At 43.8% G+C, this 27,228-nt stretch overlaps 1 protein-coding gene across 1 annotated transcript in view; it reads right to left on the bottom strand.

The window, feature by feature from the left end:
• The window catches only part of PTDSS2 (phosphatidylserine synthase 2), a 41,342-nt gene extending 20,713 nt beyond the window's left edge, over positions 1-20,629 (bottom strand). Inside the window, exons 1-3 of the mRNA XM_050897558.1 lie at positions 20,430-20,629; positions 9,975-10,076; positions 3,479-3,561 (exon numbers count right to left, since the gene is read on the bottom strand). Coding sequence (XP_050753515.1) covers positions 3,479-3,561; positions 9,975-10,076; positions 20,430-20,629 — 385 coding nt within the window. The remainder of the gene's footprint in view (positions 1-3,478; positions 3,562-9,974; positions 10,077-20,429) is intronic.
• Between the last annotated feature and the right edge of the window lie 6,599 nt (positions 20,630-27,228).

Below are 27,228 nucleotides of genomic sequence, written 5' to 3'. Positions count from 1 at the left end.
GGTGTGGCCTGGATAACAGAAATTCAGAGCTCTGTAAGAGCTTTCACTGGAAATTTGGAACGTTTAAGACTTAAAGTCTGCAAACATAATTGTAATTTCTTAATTATGCAATACAATGAAGGGTCTTCTTATAGGTCAGTCATTAAAAAACCAAACAAACCTCTAAACACACATTATGAGGTGGTTTTGCCCCTTGGTCTCCTTGAGGGAAGGAAAAGCAGAGTTCAGCCTACCTTCTCCTCGGTAGGGCAATAACTAGTGCCTCTTGTGCAGCTGTCCTTACACAAAAATTGTAAAAACAGCTACTTGGGACTTCTGTCCTTCCTTCAGATTTGATCAACTTTCAAATCCACTGGCAAATTTCACTTGGAAGGGCTGACTGAGAGTGTGCATGCACCCTCTTGTCTTTCTAGAATGCAGCTTAGGAAGAACAAACAAGCAAAAAAACCCTCCATTGGTCAAAAGATTATCTGGAAGAGAGGAACCTCTCCCCAAACCGGCACCACTGCATTGCTGAAAAATGCTTCAGCCTTTTGAATGCGAGTCTGCAGGATAGAAATACAGTGGTGACTTTTTAAGTGATTAAAAAAATCAGTTTGTGCTTGATAAGGTGTTTTCTATCCTTTCCTATAATGACTGCATACCTTGAAGAGTAAACATTATGTTCAAGCCAGAAGGAAGAATTAACCTTTCATTAACACACTTCTCCCAGAAGAACTGAGCATTGTTTCCTTCAAACATCACCTTCAGACTAGGAGCCTTAAAAATGCTGAGTTTTTTCTGACCCATAAAGCCTTGTATGACAGATTTTGCACTACTCACAGACAGAAATGTGGCAGACTAGTTCTGAAACTGATATACCTACAATTCAGAAAGCAGAAAAATCCAAATCCTTATCTGAGCTTTTCTTCTTCTATATACATAGAGATCTGCAGCTGCTGAATACGCTCAGCAATACTTCATAATAAAAAAATACAATCTGGTTATAATTTAGTGTGCTTTCTCCCCAGCTGACATAAGTACCCAAGAGGTTTTGAAGACTACTTTATATCTGTACATGTACACCAGAAACAAGATGTTTTCAAAGCTGTACAAACATTGTGTTCTCTCTCTTCCTGGACTGGCCTCAGCTTTAGCTATAAAGTTATTTTTGGCATACCTCTAATATTTGTTTTCCTTAAACGCACTTGTCACCATGAACTTCCCTCAAATTAGGACTATCTTCCTGATTAAGTAGGCTTCAACTAATTGTTTACATACCTGATAGTTCAGCGATTACTATGGTCAAACACTAAACTGTTGCCATTGTAGAGAGACTTGAGAACAGAAGATGAACGCTTAACAAGAGAGTGCTGCCTGGCTGAGTGCACAACCAGCCACTTACCCCTATTTATCAACAGAGGTTTTGAGTTTGACCTATGCCACCTGAAAGGCTAAATGAGTAAAGAAAAAAAATTCTAAGGAAAGCAGACTTATATTGAGGGGGGAGACTAAAAGCAAAACTTGTTGCTTTAGCAAAATTTGTTTGCTTTAGCAAAACCAATGGTGAGTTGGCATACGCGAGCTGTGTATAAATAAATCAGGTGGATAAACACCGAGTAAGAAGAGCTATTTAAACAGAACAACAACATTAGGCACAAAAACCAGACAAAAATATAAAACATCTCTGAGCTGGTCATAAATAGGTACATGCATACCGAATAACAGGGCTCCAAAAGTCACCTGACAGAAGCAGGGCATGAAACCTAGCTACTTTTAAGACACAGTTTGAAGAGTTCATGTAACAGATCTGATGTGGCTGTATGTGATCGTAGTGACCTGACTGACCCAAACACTTCCTTCTGCCCTATAAATGGAAGCAGCGCACACCAGCGGCCTGCGCTGCCAGTTCCTTTGAGATGAGATCTTTCTCCCCGAACAGCACCACGCAGCTAAGGTCAGAGACTCGATTGCCTGATGGGAACTTCCTAATACACCCCCCTGTAACTGGAGAGCTGACGCCGAATCTCACGGGGCTGCAATGCCATGCCCTCTGCTGCCTGCAAGAGCCTTCCCACAGGAGAGGTACGGAGAAAGACTGCCATTCTCCTTTAAACAGGCACCCAGATGTCTTGCTGTGACTGTGGAAGTATCCGCTATCCTAGCAAACTGCTATAGCCCCTGAAAACCACTCTTCAGAAGATCATCCCATCAAACAAGCTAGAGGAAAGGCAAAGTTAAGACAAAAGACGACACGAACACACTCAGTATTTGAAGTGACTGAATACATGGGAGCTTCATCAATCACCCTGTTCATGGACAGTTTGATTCTGCTGAAAGATACTCAGCTTCAGTCCAGTAACTGCTGTTTCCAAGACAGGAGCATACAGAGGTGGTAGACATTGGCTCAGTCCACACTAGAAGTTTGCTGTAGAGACCTCTGACCTTTGGACTTTCCCCATCCAATCTGTACTACTTTGTTCTAGGGAATAAAAACGACTTCCATCCCAAACAAAACCACTGGATGCTCTAAAACTGAAAGCACCTAGATATCACTGGTGTCCTTAAAAGGAGTAATTTGTCATACAGAAGGAATCAGAATTAACTGTAACAGAAAGGGAAGACTAAGAACTGCTATTTAATAAGACCTCACAAATGCAAACTTCTGAATAAAACCTTAAGTTTGCAGAGGTGTGCTGTGGGCATTGCTCTAGAACATCTGCTTTGATCAAGGTTTTTAACGTGTCTGCTGTTTCTCATATAGAACAGCATTCCTAAACTGGAAGGTTTAATTTTTGGCATAAGAAATACTTATAGCTTTATTTAACTGTAGGAGAGCCTAATGCTTTCAGGAGTATTAAGTAAGTGTATATAAATTCCCTTAATTCTTTCTCAATGATGCACATCTAAAAATAGGCAAAAAAATCAAAGAAAACATTTTCATACTTTACCTGATGTAACACTACATGGAAGAGGTTTTGTGTTGAGCTTTCAAATGCTTTGAAGACTTACAGTCTTACTAGAAATCTTTAAAATCATAACCAAGGGCTTCTAATCTACCAGTTATTGTGGATAATGGACACAGAGCAAAGGAAGCGTACTGCTCTGGCAGCCAGATACACAGTCAGAAGTGCAGTCCCATTACAGAAAGGAGGAAACAAAAAAAAAAAAGGGATAAACAAGGGAAGTTAAGGTTTCAAGAATCTGGCAGTTCACACAAAGCTTTTTATTAACAACAGGAAGCCAAACCAGGGAGATCCAAGGAAAAAAAAAAAATCCTATGCTACATGGAGATTGAAAGCACAGAAGGATCACTATGCTGTTCGGAGGCTGGGTGGAAGCTGGGAGGCTACATGGTAAGTGTGCAGTGTTAATAAACCTATATTATTATTATTTAAATTACAACTTACCTTCTCTACAAGTAACACAAATATTTACATTCACCATAAACCATGCAATTTATCAGAAACATTTGAGTGGCTCAAGCAACTTCAGTTACCTGGATGAGGTCTTGAAAATGGTCCATCTTTAGCCTGTGTAACTCCAAAACATAAGAAAACCAAAATACTGGCAACAATACCTCTGAAAGTGAAAAACAGAACAAACTGTTTGTATTGCTTCATCTTCCTAATGAAATTGTAAATTAAATTCTTTGATCTAAAAAATGTCTGGTTTTTGTTTCTTAACTACTAAACATGTCAATCATACATAGATGCCTTTTGGAGATTTTATTTCAGGGAAACGGGTATAAATTCCTATACTTTCAAGCGTGGTTTCATGACAGACTGTCTCAAACCCCAAAGTTTACCCATCCATCCTTCTCCATTCCTCCCCACTAACTGCATGCTTCCATTCCTTCCATTTTGCTGTCATTTACTAGTATCCGGCCAGCCAGGCAAGGAGCCTCATCTGGCTGAGAACTCACCCAGCAAAAACAAAACAAAAAGAGCAGTTCCTTGATCCACATGACGAGCCTTAGCCTGCAGATGATCATGAGATGCACACTAAGTCAAACACTCCCCTATGTCTTTGAGAAGCTTTTATGCCCACTTTGTCTGAAAGATACTTAAAATTTAGCAGCGAGAAAGCTCTCAAGTTAGAGAGCTTCTCATTGCTCCAGTAAAATTTCAATGAAATCTAAAAAAGAACTGTTGAACTTGTCACCACTCCCAAACATTTTCTTAGTCAACTAAAGACAAGGAGGAGCTTGTAAGACCAAACTGGCAGGGGTGCTGTTTCAAAAGCTGGAACTATAATATAGAGCCTAACAGAACATAACAGAGACATTAAAGAAAAGTAATAATTATCAAACCATGAGCCCAAGTATACCAAAGACCCACAACCTCTTCCCAATACCCTAAGCCCAGACCTGCACAGTTTTCTCATCCTCAACAAGGTAAGACCTAAATAAGGACCACCACAGCCCTGCCGTCTGCCTCCTTCCAGGAGGCAGCATTTCTACACGTTACCAGAATGAGATGGTGCAAGGACTGATCCGGCTGAAAACTAACCTAGAAAAAAACAACTCATATTCAGTTGGCTCAGCTCACCACTCTCACAAGGAAGGACCACGGCAGCCCCCAGCTAAGGCTAAACCGTCAGCTTAAGCCAATGTGGAACTGAACCCGTAAAGGCAGCCAGAAGGCTCGAGGAAGAGATCCTTACTGATCAAACAGCAAACTAAGCAAGCAACATTCAAGATCCAGGATTTGAAACCCACTAATTACATGCAGTATGTTTTTCAATAAAGTTTTGTTTTGCAAGTAAAAGACAAATGAGAAAATGCAAATACTCATGTCTGAATGCCTGACCCTTACCGTCAGGAACACCACTCCTTCAGCATGCAGAACAGACCTCAAGAGACTGAGATGTGAGTTAGGTGGGTGAGCTCTGGCATTTAATTTCAAAGTACCTAACATCAACTTAAAATCCTCCTGAGATTTTAAACATCCCACATGCACAGAACAGCATTTCTTTTTCAGGGGGCACCACTTGTTTTCCATGAAGACAAGACCCCATGGTCTATACTTGGGCATGTTCATTTAGTCTTAATGAATGAAAAGGTGTAACGCAATCCAAAAATGCTCTTTTTTTCTACATCTGAACTCCCAATAGAACTTTCATGCTTTCTCATATTACCTGCTTAAGAGCTGGCTGAAGAGATAGATAATTGAGGAATACCTCACTACACTGCAGGGTAAGTGTAGGCCATGTTTGCAGTAAATGATGCAACCCTTGACTGTAAATGAAACGGCTGTTTGCAGGAGCCAGAGAAAATACCCAATAATTTTGCTTTTATTGAGAAAATGTTACATACCAGAAGCAATAGTAGACTATTCATGCTTTAAACATTTTGAAATCGTCTTTCAAAATAGAAAACAGAAGGATTTATGAAAACTATTTTGTGACATTCGCCTCTGAGTATAAAAGGCTTGTGCTTCCTGAAAATAAAAATGGGTTTTACTTAACAGATGTAACTCAGTTATTTTGCTTGCTTTATGACACTGGGAAGCACAACACAATTAGCTGCTGAATGAAACAGCAAACAGATAGTTCCATCATGACTTTCAAAGATGAAGATGCTAAAAAAGTTTTCAGCTTATCTCCAATAATGAGAATATTCTGCATTTTGAGTCACTAGTCTGTATTTGGAAATACCAGGACTACAAATTTACATTTACACAGAATCGTCTGCATTCTGTATCACATAACATACACATCTCTTCGTTCACTATCATTATGCTCAGCCATGAACCAAGATGTCCAAGATCATTGTTTTAGGCCTTGTGAAGGTAATTTTCCCAAAGCTGGAGATGACCTGAATCTAAATGACCACAGGAACTTACAGTTACGTTCCTTTTTCTAAAACCCACTCTCAGCCAAACAGCAGATGCAGCAGCTGCGCTGAAATAAGCTGGAGCTTCAGCTATATTATTTTACTTCAACTTCACCATGGGAAGCTTTGAAGAAAATCACAAATTTGCATAATAACCATGCCAGCTGCATTATCTTTTTTTTCCTGTGGTAACTAAATTTCTCCCCTTAACATCATCATACTGCCACCTCACAAAGCTTTCAAAGCCTAAGCAGCAGCCTGGCCTGCTGGCTTACCATGGCTTGAGGCAAGAACTTCTCTAGGATTTGAGGGGGGTGTTCTTCAAACTACCCCTGCAGGCAGCCTGGATGGACAAGGCTAATGTATTTTCTTGAGCTAATGTATCTTCTTGAGCAGCAGATCAGGAAGACACTAAATAGTAAAGCGTGCCTACAAAAATAATTTTAGCACTTAACCAAATACTAAAGGGAGAACACGGCAACAGTTTCATTAGTACAAACAAGCTCTTGTTTGTGTTATTTTAAGAGTCGATTCAGAGGCACAAGACAATGAAGCTTGTCTATGAGTATCTGTATATCGCCCTTTGTTCTAGGCTTTTAACAAGACAGCTTCCCCTCCCTGTCCCCTCCCTGGCTGTATCTACAGTAGCATGACTGGTACAATCCCCTCAGCGGCATCAGAAGCTGAAGAACTGGTAGCCTGGCAGATGGAGGTCTAGCCTCCTTGTTACCTTGTGTTCTCTGTGGGTGTTCAGTGACAGGAGTTGGAGATCATCAACTTGCAAATACACATACACCTAGATTTGTTACCATGGCTGAGCAGTGATCAGTTATTGCCAAAAACTAGTGTAGAAAGGCATCTTAGAAGAGCGACTGTTTCATGGCTTGAAATTCAATGTACAACCCTGATGCATACAGGATTTTTTTAAACTTGAATGTGTTTTTTATATGGAAAAAATATTAACTTTTTTTCCCCAAGAACCCTTGCTCAGCATTCAAAGTATTTGGGAGATGTGGATTTCTTCCACAGCCATTGTATGCAAAGGAGGTTGCTGAATATTTATTTCGCTACCCTCAGGAGCTGGAGCTCAGTCCTCTCAGCTCCGCCTGGGTGCTTAACGGAAGAGGGGAAGTTGACAGTTGTCAGACGGGATGGACTATTATTTCAACGCTGCTTTGAATGCTGTAGGAACTGTGTGAATAAAAAGTCTCATCGATCAGACAGGCTTTGCAGAGCAACATCTCTTCGGCTAACGAAGTAAATTTTCAACTGTCTTTACAACAGAGGCAATCTCATCACATATACCACATGATCACATCAACATCTGTGTGTATGATCCTAATGAACTTTGACTAGATTTACATATAAAACATTTCTACAAATCTTATCTTAAAAAAAATTCCTCCTTTAATTGCCCTAACATGTTGCAGGAAGGAAAACGGCATTCAAATGTCAGCATATAAACAGATGCAAATATAAATCTTGGCTATAGATGCCACACCCCATGATCTCATAGGTTCATGCTCTAATTTGTTTTTTGTCCATCACGTCTCCTGATGACTTGCATGAATCCAGCCACTCACCCTGCCCTCAGCTGCTTCTGTAAATCACTGCACGAAGCACTTTTACAGGGGAGAAGACGGGACCCTCAGATGACTTCCTATTGCTTTAGCTAGTGCAGGAAACACAGCAACAGCAGCTAGCACAGCAATTTGTATACTTTGCTTCAATTTAATGTTCTGCTCTAAGCACCTAAAGCAGTTCACAGGCACTCTGGCACCTCTCAGCAAGAGCTTGAAAACAAAGGAGGTTTAAGAGTTTGCAAGCATGTATTTAAACTTTGCACCTAAGCACCGAAACACTGCTCCACTGTCATTGTGCAGTAGATGGAAATAAAAAAGCATGACAGCTAGAGACACTGCTCATTGGTAATAAAACTACTTCTGTTCGTTAAGCAGGCAAGTGTTCCCATGAAATATCTGCACACAGTGACAGCCTCGTGCAGGCCAAAATTTCAGATCAAAACACACAACAGCTCTACATTAAGACTGAAAAAGATCTCAGGGCAGGATAAGGTGTTTTAAATTAGGGGAAAAAAAAAAAAAATCGGTGAAAATCAGGGATATGGATATACTTATGCATGTTGTGACCATCTTACTCCTGCTCCGAAATGCCTCTTTTTGTTCAAATACACACTTAAAGAGGCACATAAAATTGGCCAGGAACAATGAGACATAAGAGAGCGGCAGGCACGCAGATGCTAAAGAAGGTAAGAACAATGGCTGGGACATGAATTGAGCTGGAGTCTTTCATGCTTAATGGTGCTAAACTTGGCATAGCACTTACCTTAAGGACCTTAGAAAAGAGATTTAAGTGAGACCAGATAGGAGTTCACTGAAAATTCACTCAGCATAAGGAGTGTGCTGAACAACACAGACACTTCCACCCATTCTGTAAATCAGGGCCAAGGCAACAGAGGTGAAGCTTAGGAAGGGCCCACAGGACTCGTGTGTTATGTCTGTATTGATCCTTAGCTTGGAAAAAGTAATGATTTGGCAGAGTTAACTACTATCTCAGAATTCGGCATGTAGCTTGAATGACTATGGCAATAGCGTAAGGGTGCAGCGTGAGTGGAAACAGAGATGTATCCTTCAAAACCAATAACAAAAAACAATATTTGGCAGACAGCGTACAATTCTCAGGATGCTGCTTTTCAAGTATTTTTGCATCTAGATATTGCAGTCAGTATTCCACAAGCAGAGATGCAGAAGTGATCAAAGAACGTTAGCTACTCATTGCCTGGTATGATGCTGTTAAACTGATTTTAACAACTGGGCACGTTATTCCCTGCACTGAATATGCAGAAAGCAATTTCTGTTTCATGAAAGAAAGGTTAATCTGCTGATTAATCTTCTCTGTTTTTGTTTTTATTAAAGCAGTAAAGGCTTTAATCTCAATAATAAGATATTCCACTGAGTCACCTTAGATCTGTATTACTCCCTAACAATGTGTCATCACTTCTCTTTCAGCTCTTCCCCTTCTTTATTTTGAACTGCCATTCCAGAGAATGTCATGCCTCCATCCGTTCCCTAGACTCACTCATAACTGGGAATAAAATGGCATTTGTTCACACCAAAACCTCGCAGACATTTTCCCAGCTCCAGACAGGGCACTGTGTTCCAACTTGTTCCATTTCACCCCCACGCATAAAAATACGAACCCTCCACTGGGCACACGTGTGAGTGTGAATTACATTAGCTACATCTATTGTGTAACTGACAGAATAACAACCAAGATTATCTCAGGAAATATCCCGGTTCCTGCATCTCCATGACAATGAATACTATATCCTGAGTCACTGTAAAAACTGTAAAAAAATAGGAAGAAACCCTTTAATAACAAGGGGGAAAAAAGGAGCATTATATTTAAGAAACCAGACTGGTAGGAAACAATTATTTTCATGCTTATAGCGAGGATGCTTTGCAGTCTGTAAGCACCCCCTTAATTTTTAAAATATACTTTGATTTTTAAAAGACCACTTTTCTTCCCCCTTTTTGTTCCCTACTGTATTTCTTTAAAAAGAGGAGAAATTAAACTACATTTAATCAGTTCAAATTATGGTAGAAATGGACCACACATGTAAGACTCATCTCATTCTTATTTTCCAAGAGTTTCCCTTTGGGCTACAAGTTCTCATGTTAATTTTCAACAACAAATAATGATCTGTATTGAACTCTTGAACGTAATTCTACAAAAAGTACTTAAGTCAGAAAAATTTAGTCACAGCTCACATAATTTAGAAAGTCAGGTTATTTTAAGAAAGAGAGGCAGAATCATTGCCAAAGAAACACAGCCAGTACTTTGAGGGTTTAGAAAGAGTTTTGTATTTTGTTTTAAATCACACATGCACGGCAGCCACCAGGTATGACAGTGAGTGACACTAAACTGATTAGAAATTAAATTCAACGACCAGCATCAAAGGAGCTTATAGACTTATGCTGGGTTTTGTCACTTTCTAAGGGTTCAGGCATTTAAACAAGTTAATACAAAGGTCATTTGAGGTAGCTTATCCACAAGGTAAAAGCATGTACGGTAACTTGTTCATACAGCTACCCTTTTCTAATATACACCTTATAGAAACGCTTTCTCAAATATTTACCTCTTTGTATTGTAGGCTGTATCTTGTGGTGTTTCTTCAAGCAAGGTTACGTAGCCCAGTGCACACGTGAGGATGAACAAGACTGTTAAGGTATGAGCTCTCCTAAAATTTAGAGGAGAGAAAATTGACATCAGAAAGCAGAAAAACTTAGATCTTCACCTGTCAGCAAAGCCTCAGTAAGTCCAATATACAGACAGCGGTTGATAATACTAAAGAAGTTTTATGTATTGCAAGTCACAGAAAACAGAATTCACAATGGCACTAAATTTAGTTATCAGTCCGTCGTGCACTAGCATGCAACAGAAGCCTACCGCAAGAACAGGTCTTGCTCATTTTCCCCCCAGTGCTTTGAGTGAAGGACGATTTGGACAAACACTTGCCAAATGAACAACAGCAACTTGAAAAAAGTTAGCACCAACTGTGCTAACACTTAGATCTAAAAACCTCCAGATTTCTCTCCTGGTTTGTCAGGTATATACTTGATGGTGCTGCTACACAGCTCTATTTCAAAACCTATTAATAAAAACTGCACCCGACTGAACAGACTCTTAAGACTAAACAGAAGGGAATTCACTCCAGACATGGGAATTACACATTACAAGAAAAACTAGTCATTTAAAAAAAATCTCTGAATGAGACCAGTTGCAATTGTAAGAATTACGATGCTGCCTCTAGATGCCTTATTTCCAGTAATTCTTACAGTTTCATTTCATCTTAGATCTGAAGAGCAGGTACAGACTGACGGCTAGAGGTTTGTGCCCGCAGAACTACATGCGGCCATCTCCACACAAGGGGTTTCTGCTGGAACAACCATGTCAGCAAAGCTCCGCGCTAAAGCTTGGTGGTTGTTCTTCCATGCTGCTAAAATGCGCAGCCTTGCTGGTGTACTATACTAGTACAGGCAGAACATTGCTAGTGTACATGGAGTCACAAGTTGTCACTTTCCCATCCAGAGTCCATTTGCTTGCACTGATTTTGGTAAAGCACTTACGTGTGAAAGAAAAAAGAGCTAAGTACACACAGCCAGACCCGGGAGTTAAGAAGAGAACTTACTGCAGCTAGCTGATATGCATACATGTATACCTACTGATTATGACATATATAATATTCTTACATTGCGCTGTCTGCATTTTTTTTTATTTAAAGTTGAAAATTCCTTTCCTAATGAGAAGCCATTTATTGTTTTCAGTAGAAAACTTATCTGACCTCAGCTCGGAAGCATGGGAAGTCTGGCCATTTAAGATCATAAAGACACGAGTTGTGTTTTAGAGGACTACACAACATCTCTTAATACAAACGATTAAAATAACACAGGTATAAAGCATCAAGCTCAGAGAACAGAAAAACTGTGAATGAAAATGACTGTTTGTGACAAGTATTTGTACATACTGGCTCTTTTTATATTTTCTTTTTGTATTATATTGTAATAGAAGCTAGCATTACATTTCCATTTTATGCCAAAAGAACCAAAGTTTGTATATATTCAAGTTTCACAGTGCATGATAAACCGGAGATCACCAAGGATTTCTAAGAAGTCCACTGACTTACCTTTAAACATCAAACCCAGTAATCTACCTAAAATTGCTCTGAAAATTAAGGTAAGCATTATTTTGAACTACATTTTCATCCTAATCCGAAACACAGCCACTTCTCACAGCATCCTTTTAATCCCACTGGAAAACACATGCAATACCTCATAAGCAGATGCAATCCTCTTCTGCCACTGCTAAAAAGGTGTTCGGCATTTAACACTATCCTTCCTTGCAGTCCAGAGGACACAGACTAACCAGCTCCGGGGGAGGAGAGAGAAGGACACACGAGTATTTTCAAAACTAGCAAGGAATCAACATGTTAAAAAAAAAAATAGGCAAAGGCTTCGCAGCAGCAAGCTTCCTGCTTAACAGATGCATCTTCCCTTTGACTTGCCGCCCAGGATGCCACACGACAGGTGATTCAGACATCACATACTGAACATTCATTTAACACTCACGTGACTCGGTGCCTGTTTTGTAACCTACAGTAGTTTAAAAAACTACCTACAGTCCTCTCAAAGGAGGCAGTACAGCAGGGGACTGAATTAAATGCTCTAATTCACTTAAATCAGACCACGGTCTTGTTCACTGCATTTATAGATGTATATAATACAAATTGATCATAGAAAAAGGTTACGTTAACTGCAAGGCTATGCATTATATTTTATGCCTTGTTTTATTATTTACTTTTTTGAAACTAATATCTAAGGGGCTACTAAAATATATCTAGAAATGCTGTCTTCCATCTTACCATTTCACCATCTGAACACCTGTGTGAAGTCAATTACTTTTTCAATGCGTTGAGTGTCGTGTAAATTGCAAAAAAATCAGTTATTAGCATGTGCTCATTTAGATGAAAACACAGCTAGAAACTTGTCTACTCGAACAACAATGGTCTAGTTTCATTCAGCCCTGTGGGGAGTTCGTAGCAAAGCAAACGGTCAGTGTTTGAGAGCTTCATGCGCCCTGCTTTCCATTTATTTTTGGTGCCGCAACCACCAACTTGAAAGTCAACAAGGTCCCCTGTTTAATGAGAAACAAGAGGCTACGTATCTCATCATTTCCCTTGTAGCTCAGTTTTCTTTTCCAACTGAAGCCAGATTCTCTTGTAGCAAGTTTTCAAGATGGTCAGTCCTGTAAACTTATTTTCGGTCTAGCATGAAATCCAGAAGCCAGGATGAAAGACTTTGTAGATTGATTTGTCTTCTGGAAAGAGCAAGTTGGCAGCTCTAACCAGAAACCTGCAAGTAGTGACAAAGCAATGGCAGCTGCTAGAGGTAGCAGAGCATCATGCAAACCTACCTGTCGGGGGGGACACAACACCAAAAGGCAAGCAAACATAGATACACACTGTATCTTTCCACAGCTTGAGAGTTAAAAAAATAAAATAGAAATCCACAGTCATATGGAACAAGACAAAATGTGAAGCATTTACAGTAGCCAGAAGAACGAACAGCATACAGAAGTACTTGTATGAGTGAAGTCAGTCTGGATGAATTAAACTGCATAAAGAGGGATTATTTTCGTCTCCACATACACTTTACAATAATACAGCAAGAGGAAGACAACACAGCCAAGAACATCCCCAGCAAGGTAAGCATTACAGGAATTATGCAGAAAGGCTTATGTTCTCCTAGCCTGGAGACTGAAAAGAGCTAAGCTAAGCACACCGGGTATCTTCCCCTTGGAATTATACAGGAGTTTGGGCAATACACCAGAAGCAAGGGGGGTACAGACTACAGCCAGTTCTAGGAGATTTTATGTTAAAAAATCTGAGAAAGCAGTGCCTAAAAGTATATGCATACAAAAATATGTAAGGCCAGGAACGTCAAAGAGAATTCAAAACAAATCCCAAACTACTAAAAAGCTGGAACATTAAGTAGCTTATTTTTCTGCACTAATGTTTTTCTGTCTTTATCTTAGATGTAGCTCTTTCCCCATTTAAACACTGGGGCATTTAAGTGAAATAATTCCAGTTTTGTTTTTATAAAAATACTTGCCCTGCTAATTTAGTTAAACACCAAATGAGAGCAATTTAGGCAGTCCAACAGGCAGCATCAGTCCCTACACCTCTCCTGCACTGCAGCTACAGAGAAGTGGGGGCTTTTTCAGTGAATGGCATTGAGTTAGATTCTAACTTCTCTCTTTCATGGTAATTAATTCTTCTCTCACATTTAGAAACTGTAGGTTTTTCAAGGAAATTACTATCAGAGCTTCTATTTTCCAAATAAAGTACATGACAAAAAAAGACCTAAGGAAATTTTTAAAGTATCTCCTTTTTGGGGAGATTCGGACAGATCAGCTCCCTGGACGGAAAGGAGGGAGCAATACCCGCGCAGAGTGGGCGATTGATGACCTCATTCAATCTCCAGCACAAACTAAAATCAGCTTAAGTGAATGGGACCACACCCTTATTATCCATTGCTTTGCATTAGTGTTCTTTGTTGTAAATGATGCAATAATTACATTGAAAACGGTAACAATCATTGAGAACACCATGCAAAGGATTTATTTATTAATTTTTTTTGTCAGTTCTCTAAGTGAAACAAAATTGCAAAGAGCAGCCAATACGGTTTGCCTCTTTGGTTTAAAAAGTTACATTAATAGCTACTGCTAGAGCAAGAATCTGCCAACAAAAACAACTAGTCCCACCTTAGCCTATCATCAACTTTTTCACAAAGAAATAATTTTTTTCTTTATTCCAAATAAGGGCAAAGTCATAAAAGCATTTCTGAAAGAGATTTTAAAAGATGAACGAATGTCAAAGCCCTCTACCCTCCATATACCAACACATCATCTGACACATGCTGGGAATTCTAAGAAAATATGACAAATAGACAGTACAACAAATCTATTACTTCAACAGCAGTACAGTGTTTAAGTTATTGTGACAAATAAGATACAGGAAAATACAACAAAAATTAATAACAATTTAAAATTGACCAGTTTTTTTGACATTCAAAATCAAAATCGTAATTAACAAGTAAACAATCCTGTTTGGATATAGAGAAGTTTTTGAAACCTTCAACAAAAATTCAACCTTTGTCATAATCTTGATAATACACCCAAAATTAGAGACCTGAAACAGAGATGTTCATGTTGCACAGGGCCAAAGCAAGCAGTCAGGCCTCAGTATTTCAAAAATAAGAGGTTAACTGCCGGTTTGTGACATGAGATCTCTCTCATCCACCTAGATCACAAAAAAATAATCAGTGGCAACCAAACCAAAGTATGTACTTTGTACATGACGCTGTCTGAAAGCTCCAAGCATCTACATCTGTAATGCAACAGAAATGTGGCTGTTGGTTTTAAGCTGTAGGTTGCGTTTTAAAATCTGTTTAAACTCTCAGAGAGAATAAAAAAGTACCTATTCTTAGAGCAGTAACAAGTCTTCAGCACATCTATAAAGGTACACAACGCTGATTAAATTTCTGTACATACTTGTGACACTCCAAAATAGCAACGTTCATTTTCCTTGCCATAAGTTGGCGCCTCTCATAAAACAATCACTCAGTAAGAGAAGCGCAGTAACACGTACCTCCACAGAGAAACCACAACAATGGATTAAAAAGCAAAGCTTCAGCAAATTAGCCATTTTTCTTTGAATGAGAAGAGAGAAAAGACAGTTTCCATTCATCAGTTCTACAGAGTTCACAAGTTAATCAGAGTTCCCAAAATGAACTATTTTTAAATACTAAACATCTTTATATGTTTAAACCTATTGAAATATTTGTTTCAGGTTTTAGTTTAAAACAGTTCCCCTGAGACAGCATGACTTTGCATTACAAATAACACACCTTAAGCAGGTCTTTTAAAAAAATGGCCATAAACAGGAATGGGAGGAAGGTGCCCTTATGCCAGATTTAACTGTGTAAAAGCACGGAGCTAATTTTTCAGGCTGATGATTTGTTTTGTAAACTGCTGTAGAATTCAAGTCATATGACAGCAGTCTGATCAGCCAGAGTTCAAATACCAGCATGGAAGAAGCTGTCTGTAGAGAGCTCCTACCATCCCAGCGCACACTCACAAACACAAACCCTTTCTGTGCACAGGATACACCACTACAAGGCAAGTGATTTCCCCAGGGTGAAACTAATCCTGAGCGCTCCTGGCATGCTGAGCCTTTATTTCACCAGATACTGAAAACTCACTTGTATTGCTTGTGGTAGCAGGGGCCTGCCTTTGCTCTCCCCCCTGGAAAGCACCCCTAGGAACCCCAGGCTGACTCCCACCACGTTTGTCCCCATTCTCCTTAAAACTTCTGCAGCGTGTTTACAAAAAAGAAACCGATACAGAGAACTAATACTAAGCCTAAAGCCCAGGTCAGGCATTAAACTCTCATAGGGTCTCTGCATAAAGATATTTCTTCTACGCTTCTAGCTTACTTGAAGGAACTATGCAATCCCTTCCTTTCAGGAAAGGGTAACGACATTCTAATAACGCAATTCTCAGGAGACAGCTACCCTCATCTGTGACAAGAGTTAATACACCCAGCTGACTAACGTGGCTTAGGCGGATTGCACAACTGCCTCCTGGGTGTTCTAGCAACCGGACACTGCCAGGGCATACCTAAACACTAAAAAAGCACGGGCTGGGTGACACATCAGTAGCCCAATGCAAGATTTCTCTGCTCAAGTTAAGCAACATGCTTAAACTTGGTCAATTCTGACCAGGTAGAGAATCAGAAGAGCAGATCAGCAAATACAGAACCTCACCATGGCTTGCCTTAAAGTGGCAAGCTTTTATAGTATGAAAAAAAAAATCCAGCAAATGTTAAGTTTCCAACAAGCTTGAGGAATGTTGCCTTGGCAGCGCTGCAGCCAACCCTCACGAGAGGGTACAGAAAAGAGTTTCTGCCAATTTGCAGATCTCCTGTCTCCCTAATCTCTCTTTCAGATAAATCACCTCTTCCTCCAGACAGCCTTTTAGAAAATCTCATGCTGCTGTAAGGTTAGGTTTTTTTACAGATAAGAACAATATGCAAGGAGTGGCTAAGTAATACTTTGTTTTGAATACCAACCCTGTCTTTCCAAAACGGGCTGGTTTGCACACACGTATCCTCATTTCCAAAGAAATGTCCCTGTGCTGGCCATTAGGAAAGATTTCTCACAGTACAGAACAAAATGAGAGAAACATCCAGGTACAGGCATCTACAGGCTGCCTTTTCCTTAGCTGCAATTTCTATGCTTTTTGCACCAAACAGGCAGAATTAATTCCTACAAAAGCTGTATTAGCCCACAGAGTCTTCTACCTACCATTTCCCTCTTTTTTCTTCTTTTGCTTTTTTTTTCTTTTTTGAACTTCCTCAGCTCCATAGATACCTGCTGCCACACTATGACCTTAATAACTAACACTGTATCCACATGATGGCAATATAGAATTATTTAGTGAGAGAGACAAAAACCCATCAATAGCCAACAGAGGACATTAAAGCTAATTAAATTCAAATTAAAGTAAGGCTTAGTAAAAGCATTTAACCCATAAAGTCACAACGTAAGGTGGTGGCAAAGATGCATCTGGCATCTCCCAACATCTTCAAATCAAGACTGGATGCCTTCCTGGAAGATATGTTTTGGTTAAATACAAGCTACGAAATATATACAGAAATCAGGGCTAACACAGCAATTTTAGGAGAAAATCATACACGATATCTAACTAGATGATCCCAAACTGGTAATCCAAGACCGGGCTGGGCTGGCATGAAAACACTCAACACCACACCACCTTCTGCTGCCTTTCACTGGCTGCTAGGAGGGGTAGGAACGTTTTCTCTTCTCTTCAAAAAAGTTGCTGCACACCTCTACATTTATCATTTATTTATTATTTATTTTATATAGTGGAGATAAATCAATTTACTATTTCACTAAGCTTTTTTGCTCCCCCACAGAAAGACACCCAGCTCCTCTTTTTCCAGCTTCAAGTACCTTTAGGCATCTGTCACGGTTACTGCTCACAGGTAACAAAACCTCAGCTTCTACTGGATTCACCTTTTCCCACACAGAACAAAGTCCCAGTAGCAAAAACCTGTAAGACACATCAGCACTCTTCTGCAGGTTACAGAAACAAAGCCAGAGATGTTGTAGAAAGCTCTATGTGGGGATATTTAGAAAAACAAACCAACCCGGTGGTTTTTCCATGCCAGCTCAGTAAAAATATCAGATCTACTGTGCTTCACACCGTACAAAAAATAAAAGTCAAAATCTCAGCCACAAAGAGGTCCTTTGTTTGTATTCAGAAAGCTAATTCTGTAAGCAGACGGGCAAGAAACAATCAAAGGTACTGGAAACAACAGTGAACATGTTTGCCTAGAACAGCGGCTTGCCAGGCAGGCCTGATATTTCCAGCTCTCTGCTAGCAGTAATAGACATTTTGAAATTAGTTCAGAGGTAAAAGATACAGAGACCGCCAATCTGTTTCATAAAGCTTCTTCCCGTTTCCCTTCCTTAACATTTCCCAATGACAAAAAGAGCTGTCAAGGTATACTGACCAAGCAGGTTCCCACAACGTAATTAAATATTTTCCAGTTTCAAGTTATTAAGATTGAATAAGAATAGAAGTATTATACAGCATGTAACTTGTTTTTCAAAGTTTTAAAAAGATTTAAAAAGAGCAGGCAGACAGCTAGAAAGTACCACGTTTCCCAAGGATCACATTTATAGCAGTAAAATTACCTTTGCAAATTGAACTACTTCTAGGATGATTTCTGACTGTGTCTACAAGTCCCAAATGCTTGAATTTTTCCAAACCGAGCAGGCCATGTGGGTAACCTTATCCCCTAGCTTCTGAACTTCAAAGAGAAAAGGTACTTTCCATACTTTCCCACACGGGCAAAGACAGAGGGCACCTACTCTCTTAAATTTCCATTTCCTGTGACCACCGCCATAACACACAGCACAAGAAGAGTACCAGGGATCATAGGAAGAAAATCGTTCCTCTGTATATCTTTGTTCTCGGCCACTGTAAGAACTGAGTCGTTACCAAAGGATACGCTAAAACACTCAATGCTGTCATGCACAGTAACAGTAGGAAAAACTTTGAAACTTTTACAAGCATTTAAACTCCTGGCTGCCAGCACAAGCGACATACACTACTAGGGAAAATAAAATAAAATAAATAGGTAAGTTAAGGAATAATTCGACAACACACTTGTCCGCACTGCCCTCCTGGAAGGGACTAGCCAACAGAGGGGAAGCTCCTTGAAGAACGGTGGCACATTCGGACTTTGAAAAGAACAATTCACATGGACAAATTAACTACAGTTACAGCCTTTAGTTTAGGATGACAACCCTGTACGAGTGGCAGACTGCATGCTGGCCCTACACCCCCACAACAGGAAAAAGGTGTGACAAGGTAAGATTATACAATAAAAGCAGCAATAGGTGTTTTTAAGGCATCACAACACCTGGCAAGAGCCACCTTAGCTAGATAGTAAGAAAATGTCAGTTTTACCCATTTTCCATTTATAAGATGGCACTACTTCGCAGAATGCAGTTACTCAATCGCTCACTCAGCCTACATGTGGCAACGCTAATGCGCTCTCCAAGAAAGGTCCTCTTGCCCTCAAGACGACGATGTCCCTCGGCCACACTCACGTACGTCAAACTTCTGCAGAGGCCACCCTGCGATCCAGCAGCATCTAAGTGTTTCTTTGCAGCTTGTACTGGCAGAAATATCACCTAGAATCAGCGGCTTCATCAAGATCAACACCCTCTGCTCCACTGCCGCCCAGATTGGCAGGGTGAGAGCCAAGCGCCCTCCCCCTTCTACCCCTTAATGTCAAACTCGAGCCAAACCGTATCGCCCTCAGCTCATATTCCAAACAAGGGACTTCAATGTCAGCTTGGTTTCCTTAATCAAAAAGGGCGTACATTTAATACACAGAGAAAAACTACGGACGTACACACGTGTGCGCTGAAGTGGATTTCTGGAACAACTCCAGCAAAGACGGGATTTAGAAGCACTTTTCTAGGTACGAACACGTCTCTTCCTGCAAGTATTGAATTTAACAAAAACTGATTTGCCTCACTGGCCTAACACAGACAGTCATGGTTCTCTGCACCGATTTTCTGGACCGAGCATGCCACAAAACCATACGAAATACCTGACCAGCAGAACTTAGGCATAATAACTTTAGCCTTCTAGCAGGATTACAGAAAACAACATGGACAGAAAAGGCCTCTTCCAAGACTGAGGGAGGGAGAAGAAGTAGGTGGAGTTCATATAAATGATGCTGATAAAACAACCAGAATCCAGCATGAAAGTCTGCCCACAGATGGCGGGGTGCCGAAGTGCCAGAGAGCACCTCCAAAGCGCTCACCTGGCGAGACAAGCCGCCTCGGTTAGCTGTAAGGGTACTGCTCGCCAGAGGGTTTATGACCAGGATTGAGAAAGGAGGTGCCACTGCCAAAAGTCAGTCCCACATCACTGTTAAATTGCCAGGAAACAATAATTAATAGTACCACAATACCAGGAAAGACATCTTGAAGATGCAGCCTACGGTTTGTCAATTTTAGCACCGGTATCTGTTGCGGTGAGGTAAGAGCAACGTAAATTACCGCTAAGGCGCAGTAACTTTTCATTTCTCCTCCTGGAGCCCCCAGCCCGGTAACCCATCTCCTCAGCAACTCCACACAGCCCTGCGGGGCTGCGCTACCGGTACTGACAACCGGCGCATCTCCCCAAAGGCGACGGAGGAATTAAAGGCTACCGTCCGCCGCCGGCAGACCCCGGCGGAGCGAGGAGCGGAGGGCTTCGCCACGCGGGGAGCGGCGGCGGGCAGCAAGCGGGGGAAGCTGAGGGGAACCGGGAACCACAGCTCGGTGCGGAGGCCTGCTCGCCACGGAGCGCCGGTGGGGCCAGGCAGGCGAGGGGGCGGGTGGGAAGGAGCCCGGCCGGGCCTCGGCGTGAGGGGGGCGGCTCTCACCAGAAGAAGGTGTTGGTGCCGTCGTCGTAGACCTCGGACTCGGTGCTGCGGCGCAGGCCGGGGCTGTCCCTCTCGGCGCCGGGCGGCGGGGGCCGCTCTGCCGCCGCGGCGGGGGCGCCGCCGTTGGGTTGGGGGGGCTGCTCCTCCAGGGCGGCCTTGCCCAGGGCGCCGCCGTGGCCCCGCCGCTCGCCGCGCCTCATGGCGGTAACGGCCGCGTAACGGCCGCGCACGCGGAGGAGGCGCGGGGTGAGGGGGGGGGGGGCGGCCCCGCGCTCCCGCCGCTGCACCGGGCTTCGGGGTGGGTGAGGAGGGCGGGGCGGGGCACGCCCCGGACGCGACCCCACGTAGGCGTGGAGCGCGCGGGCGCCCCGCCCCGCGGGCCCGGCGCAAGCGCAGAGCGCTCCCACGGGAAGGGCGGGGGGGGGGAAGCAGGGCGTCTCCCGTTGCCGTGGCAACCGCGGCCGTTAGTGGGGGCGCGCGAGGTGCCGCCCCGCCGCCGCCTCTCCCTCACGGGAGGGAGCCCCTCGCCGCCCTCGTGTTCCCCCTCGATGGCGGCAGTCCCGTCGCCTGGCATAGCTCCCTCACTGAGGAGACGCGGCCTCCTCCCTCAGGGGTCTCTGCCCCACCATGACAGAGTCATGTCTTCCTCTGGCCTCGCCAGGCGCTAGGCTCTCCGCCGCCGCCACAAAGGAATGGCTCCCGGGGCTGCGACAGGTAAAAGCCGAGGCTGAAGCGCAAGGCCCCAGCCCGGAGGAAGAGGACCCACAGCATTGCTGCTCCCCACAGGGCTGCGGCGTCACCCCCTTCATTAGCGCCCACAGTGGGGGGAAGCCGCTGGGCAGGACCCAGGCCAGGGCGCTGAGCGAGGAGATACATTAACACGCTTCAAGACTTGTTCTGTCAATATCCTCACAGCCGAAAGGCCAGCAGTGCCTGAGCTGGAGGTTCGTGTAGTGTTTTGATGACATAAAACAACACTGCAGGGTGGGAGAAGGGAAGCATGGCTAACTGAAAGCGCACCAGGAATTTAGGCGTGTTGACTCTGACATTTAAGGCGACTGTTTCGCCCAGGAAGCATGCCCAACGCTGTCCAGAGCTCCCACGTGACCTTTGGTGAATGTGCCTTGAGCTTGTGAAACCTTCAAATATCTTTGTTGGAGGTGGCAGGCATTTGCTTTGTCTGGGGGGGACGGGGGGGAAGAAAAGAATGCTGTTTTCTCTTTCTGAGAAAATATGAAGGAGGGCAAAAGAAATTAATAAAGAAAACGGTCCTTTCAGCTGTGACAGGACAGTGTTACGCTATGAGTACATAAACTTGGCATTTGCAAGCTGTAGCAGTATTGTAGCAATATTTGATGCTAGAATTCTGTCTCTTTTGGCAAAAGTAACCAAATAATGCTAATTAAAGCAAACTGCTTAATTCTATATGGACTCGCTGGAATTATTCAGGGACAAGTGCTCTTTGCCAGACTGTTGTGTGGCTTTCAAGTACCCCAGATCGTGCTTTCCAGTTCGTCCCATCCCTGTTACCGTGGCTGTCCCAACTCCCGCTTCCTTGTCCGAGGAAACATTAACCAGCTGACCGCTTTCACGTTTTTGCAAAAATGTGAGAGTGTTTTGCTGGCAGAGGGGTTTTTTTTCCCCACGCAGAGGGTCCGGCCAGGGCTGGAGCTGCCTGCTCGCTTCTTCAAGTGCACGCTGAAGGTATCCGGAGAGACAAGTACAAACGCAGGGTGCTGCGTGCTCCTGCGCCCTCAAGCTTGCTGTATTCTTATAATTCCTCAGCCTGCCTCGTGGGACCTCTTACCTGCAGCAGAGCTTTCCAAATTATTCTTTGAAATCAACACCAGGTCAGGCTCTTCAACCAGAACAAATCCAAACGCGACACACGGCTCCCGGCGTGCAGGCAGGGAGACCTTTCTTTCTGGCAAGATGCTGGAGCCATGCTGACAAGGCAGAAAGCACCAGGGGATGCTGTACGGAGGAAAGAGAAAGCCCTGCAGGAGCAGAGAAACGAAACCGAGGAAGAAACGAGAGGAAACTTTTACGTGACTGCAAAGAAATGAGCTGGCCACCTGATGGCAGCAACCAGCCGGGCTAGGAACGGGGTTTCGGGGCCGCCGTGGCTCTGGCAGCAGCAGTTACCCTCAACCACCAGCCCCGAACTATTAGAGCTATTTGTATATGAAAGGAGCTTTGCTGGGTTGGCAAAGCCACGCTTCTGCTTGTTTTCTCTCTCTGTTAGTAAAGACAGCTTAAGTTGTGTAGTTGCCACGTCTGAGCGAGAAGGATTTAACCAAAGATTCCCTGAGAAGGTGGAATACTCCTCCCCTTCGAGAAAAAAAAAACAACCACAGTTCTGCAGATATATAAGGACACTTCTGGCTGCTGCACAATCCCCTACCAACCTGAAACACTCTCTCCTGGCCACCCCGCTGTGTTTTATGAGACCTGAAGGCACTTAGCTTGTTCCAAGAGATGCCACCTCCCACTGCAAAAGCAAAGGCTGAGGTCGCACAGTGGGGAGCATCCACCACATCTCACGAAGGAAATGTGAATAAACTCTTTCAGGTGTCCCTTTCCCCCCACCCTATAGCCATGACATGTGCAAAACATCAAAGAAGAAACACAATATTCACGGGGCAGCTGAGGAGTCAGCTTTCTGCAGTCACGGCAAGCGCCGAGTCAGGTCCAGGCCTCCTGGTCACTCACGGCCTCTCATCTCCCTGTGTCTGTTGACATGGGCCCATCGCTGTTGCTTTGGGCCTGCAGGACAGCTAGGAATTCTCCAAGGGAGGGAAATGCTCATGCCTTGTGAATGATGTGTGAGTCCAGTGGAGCTTCTTCAGTGGGCTGAACGGTGTCAGCACATGAAAGCAGTCCCTGAGGTCTCAGAGCCTCCCGCACTAGCAGGTGGCAGCACAAAAAGCCTTTCCTTGTGCTTGGAAAGGAGGTCGACTCTCCTAAGCACCCAGTACTTTTTAATTACAAGCAGGGCTTCACCCCAAACCACATCCTCTGCTGTAATGTATCAATTGTAGCTCCAGGGATACCGATAGACCTAAACAGACTAGGGTTTGGGTGAAAATGCCCTGGTTTTACAAGAGAACTGTCGTGTTTTAACCCCAGCCGGCAACTAAGCCCCACACATCCCAAGTGGGATGGGGGAGAGAATCGGAAAAGTGAGGAAACCCGTGGGTTGAGGTCAAGACAGTTTAATAGGTAAAGCAGAAGCCGTGTGTGCAAGCAAAGCAAAACCAGGAATTCATTCACCACTTCCCATCGGCAGGCAGGCGTTCAGCCATCTCCGGGACAGCAGGGCTCCATCACGCGTAACTGTCACTTGGGAAGACAAACGCCATCGCTCCGAGCGTCCCCCCCTTCCTTCTTCTTCCCCCAGCTTTCTATGCTGAGCATGGTGTCCTGTGGTCTGGAATATCCCTTTGGGCAGTCGGGGTCAGCTGTCCCGGCTGTGTCCCCTCCCAGCTCCTTGTGCACCCCCAGCCTGCTCGCTGGTGGGGTGTGGAGCAGAAAAGGCCCTGACTCTGTGTAAGCCCTGCTCAGCAATAACGAAAACATCCCTGAATTATCAACCCTGTTTCCAGCACCAATCCAAAACATAGCCCCATACTAGCTACTGTGAAGAAAATTAACTCTATCCCAGCCAAAGCCAGCACAAGAACGCAGGCAATTGTACTGCCACTCAACCCCACAGAAAAGTGCCCTTTGGCATCACAGGACCCGGCTTTTCAGAGGCGCTCACTGGCCTGGCACAGCCAGAAGAAGTGCACAAGATGCCAAAAATGTACAGCCAGAGCAGACTTTGCAGCAGAGGCCATAAACTGCAGTTGGAAAGCGCAGTTTGGACTTTGGGAGAAGCTTTTTCCTGAGAAGGGTTGTGCAGGGCTGCAACAGGTCACCCAAGGAAGGGGGGAGGAATCTCTCTCAGTGGAGGCTTTTAAGACTCAGCTAGACAGAGCCCTGATGAGCTAACGCTGGCAATTCACCCACTTCGAGCGGGAGGTTGGACTAGAGACCTCCAGGGGCCCCTTCAAACAGCACGTCTACGTTTCCGTGACTTACAGGGTGAAGTGAAGCCTCCCAGTACTTTTACCCAGAGCAGCACCACGTCGCACAGCCAGAGAAAGTCTACGCCACTCTGCTGTCACCTCCAGAGCCAGCTGTGGGCTAGCCTCTCTGCAGCACGCTGGCTGTTCCTCTGCCTGCCTTAGTCTCAAATTTCAAAACAACTTTTGGCCAAGAAAGTGGAAATTTTCCCAACCAGAACCATTCCTGCTGAACTATCCCCAAAGCACAGTTGGTGGTGCTGGACGACAGCAGCTTGAGTGTTCAGAGCCAACATATTCTTCTTGCCAGGCTCTCGGTTTCTGGCCAGCTTGCTCATTAGCGCTGTTTTCTAATAGGATCTTTACTAGCTGCTGAGAAACATAGACACTACAATCAATCCTAAAGCCTAACAGGTTCAACAAGTATGAGTCAGGCTTCATACGCTGGTTCAGCATCACTGGCTTCTGTTTGAAGCTTGTCTTCCCTCTCCTTTTCCAATAGCAGGTAGGATTCAAGCCTTACATTAATTTTCTCCAGCCCATTTCATTTAGCAGTTTTTCCCAGACACTTCTATCTGCTTTTGACAGATGTCTTAAAAATTAAGACAGAAAGAAAAAGTCCTAAATTCTTTTCTTATTTATTTTCCCCACCCGTTTTGTGCCACTCATTACACAAACTGAATTGCAGTTTCTCGTAGTAGCTAAGGATATCTCTGGTGCTGGGCTCTCATATGAAGCTGAGCGGCCAGCTCCTATCTTTGTTGGAGCAACAACATACCTGGGCAGGATGAAGAACCTCTGCTTCAGTTCAGTTCATGAGTGGCATAAAGATGGTTCAGGGAAACACAGCCCCGCTAACCAGAAAGTTGCAGTTTGGTACAGAAAAACATCTAAACAACCTCTTCTGGAGGATCTTTCTTCTTTCATGTCCTTCTAACCAGATACACAGGAAGGCAATACCCTTTAAGCTCTTCTCCGGGGGGGAAGCCAAGACCCTGGGAACTGAAAAGAGCAAATAAATATTTTAGCACCATCCTAAATTAGGAATGCTTGCATGCGGGATAGCCTTTGCACACTCAGAAGAGGAGCTCCCTGTCAGAAAGCATCATTGTCCGGGGGGGTGCAGACAGGCGTCCTCTATCTAGCTGAAGTGGTTTCATACATGAAAGCCTTCAGTGGTTTGCTACCACTTCTCAGCTGGAAATCACCACCTCTGCATCCAGCCAGGATTAACAGCTCAAGGGAGTGCTCCTAGAGAGCTTCGATGCCAACTCGCTCAGCGCGGGTCAAACCACTGCCCAAAGTGGTCGGAGTCTACCGGGCTGATGCGACCCTACGGTGGATTAGCATGGGAACATGTAACTGGCCCCAGCAGCAATAAACAGTGGAGGGTGATAATATCTTAAATATTTCTAGCCGCTTACAAAGGGTTCATGCGGTTACAATACCTCAGCACATGTATGAACCAGAGCTCCACAACACTTCATGTCTTAAGCAGATTTTTCACCAACAGGCTGGAAGGTACATCATCTCCCTCCCTGATTTTAGTTTTTCATGCTGCTGTCCTCAGCACCAGTCCCCCAAGAGCAATAAGTGCTGAGACTGTGCGCTGCAGGAGGGTTGCCTGGGAAGGAAAGCGCCGAAAGAGGAGCACCATCAATTTGGTCACCTGCCTTGCTGCAAAAGGAGCTAAATCTTGCCTAGGCAAAGCCAAATCCCTCCTAAACAGCAGAAGAAAAAGCGCACTGTCTCCTCTGAGTGCCATGAGAGATGCTGCGGGGGTCAGATACCTTGGACAAAGCCAATCTGCAGGCACAGACTCACCTTCCCCACTGGCTAGTAAAGCCCATGAGTTTTCGGGACTGCTGCTGGATGCCCACATTCAATTAGCTGGCCTATCTGGAGAGCAAAGTCCTCCCAGGCCTCCTCGGCACGTTTGCAGGAGGAAGAAACAGATGTGCAGGTGGAGCGACGGGGCTGTCCCACCTACACGTAACCCCGTTTCCGTTTAACCCAGCAGCGCTCACGTTGCAAAGGTCTTCGGTCTTCTGTCAGGAGATGTGGAAAGCACCATCGATCCTATCTTACAAGGCTTCACTCTTTCTCCAGGTAAACACACACACACGTTCTCCCACACCCACGGAGAGCTGCTGGTGATAAAGACAGTTTTCCCCTCCTGGCCAGCCCTGCAGATTGCCTCTGGGAGGCTAAAGGTCTGCCCGCTCCCTCCCCGGCTCTGCTCTTGATTTCACACACAGCAGGAAATTCGGAAGACAACTTTTTTCCCCCCACACTTTTCTTTTTTTTTTCCCCCCTCTTTTTTAAAATTCGTAGGTCTGATTCGGAGTCTGTTCAAGGCACTTGGCAAAGCCGCAGAGTGATGTTGGCTTGACTGGGAACAACACTCTGGAAATGCTGGCTGCCTTTTCTGCCAGGACGCAGCTGGATTACCCCCCTAGGGCTTACTTTATTTAAGAGCAACCCACAGCAATGTTGTTGGAGAGCACAAGGGAATCCAGACCAGTTATTGGCCCTGCTGCTGTACCCAGGAAAGGCAGCTCTTCTTACCTTGGAAACTAAAGCAACAAAAAACCCCAGAAAACAGATATAAGGAGAGCTGTCAGACCTGGCTTACACATAACAACCTTTTCACTCACTCTTTTTGTAAAAAGACAGTTATACGCTGCTCCAAGCCGTAGCTCCAGATGGATCAAGCCTTTATGAACAAAAAA

The sequence above is a fragment of the Gymnogyps californianus genome, chromosome 5 (genome assembly GCF_018139145.2).
Source record: "Gymnogyps californianus isolate 813 chromosome 5, ASM1813914v2, whole genome shotgun sequence".
Taxonomy (NCBI): Eukaryota; Metazoa; Chordata; class Aves; order Accipitriformes; family Cathartidae; genus Gymnogyps; species Gymnogyps californianus.
This window is presented reverse-complemented; position numbering and strand designations above follow the sequence as displayed.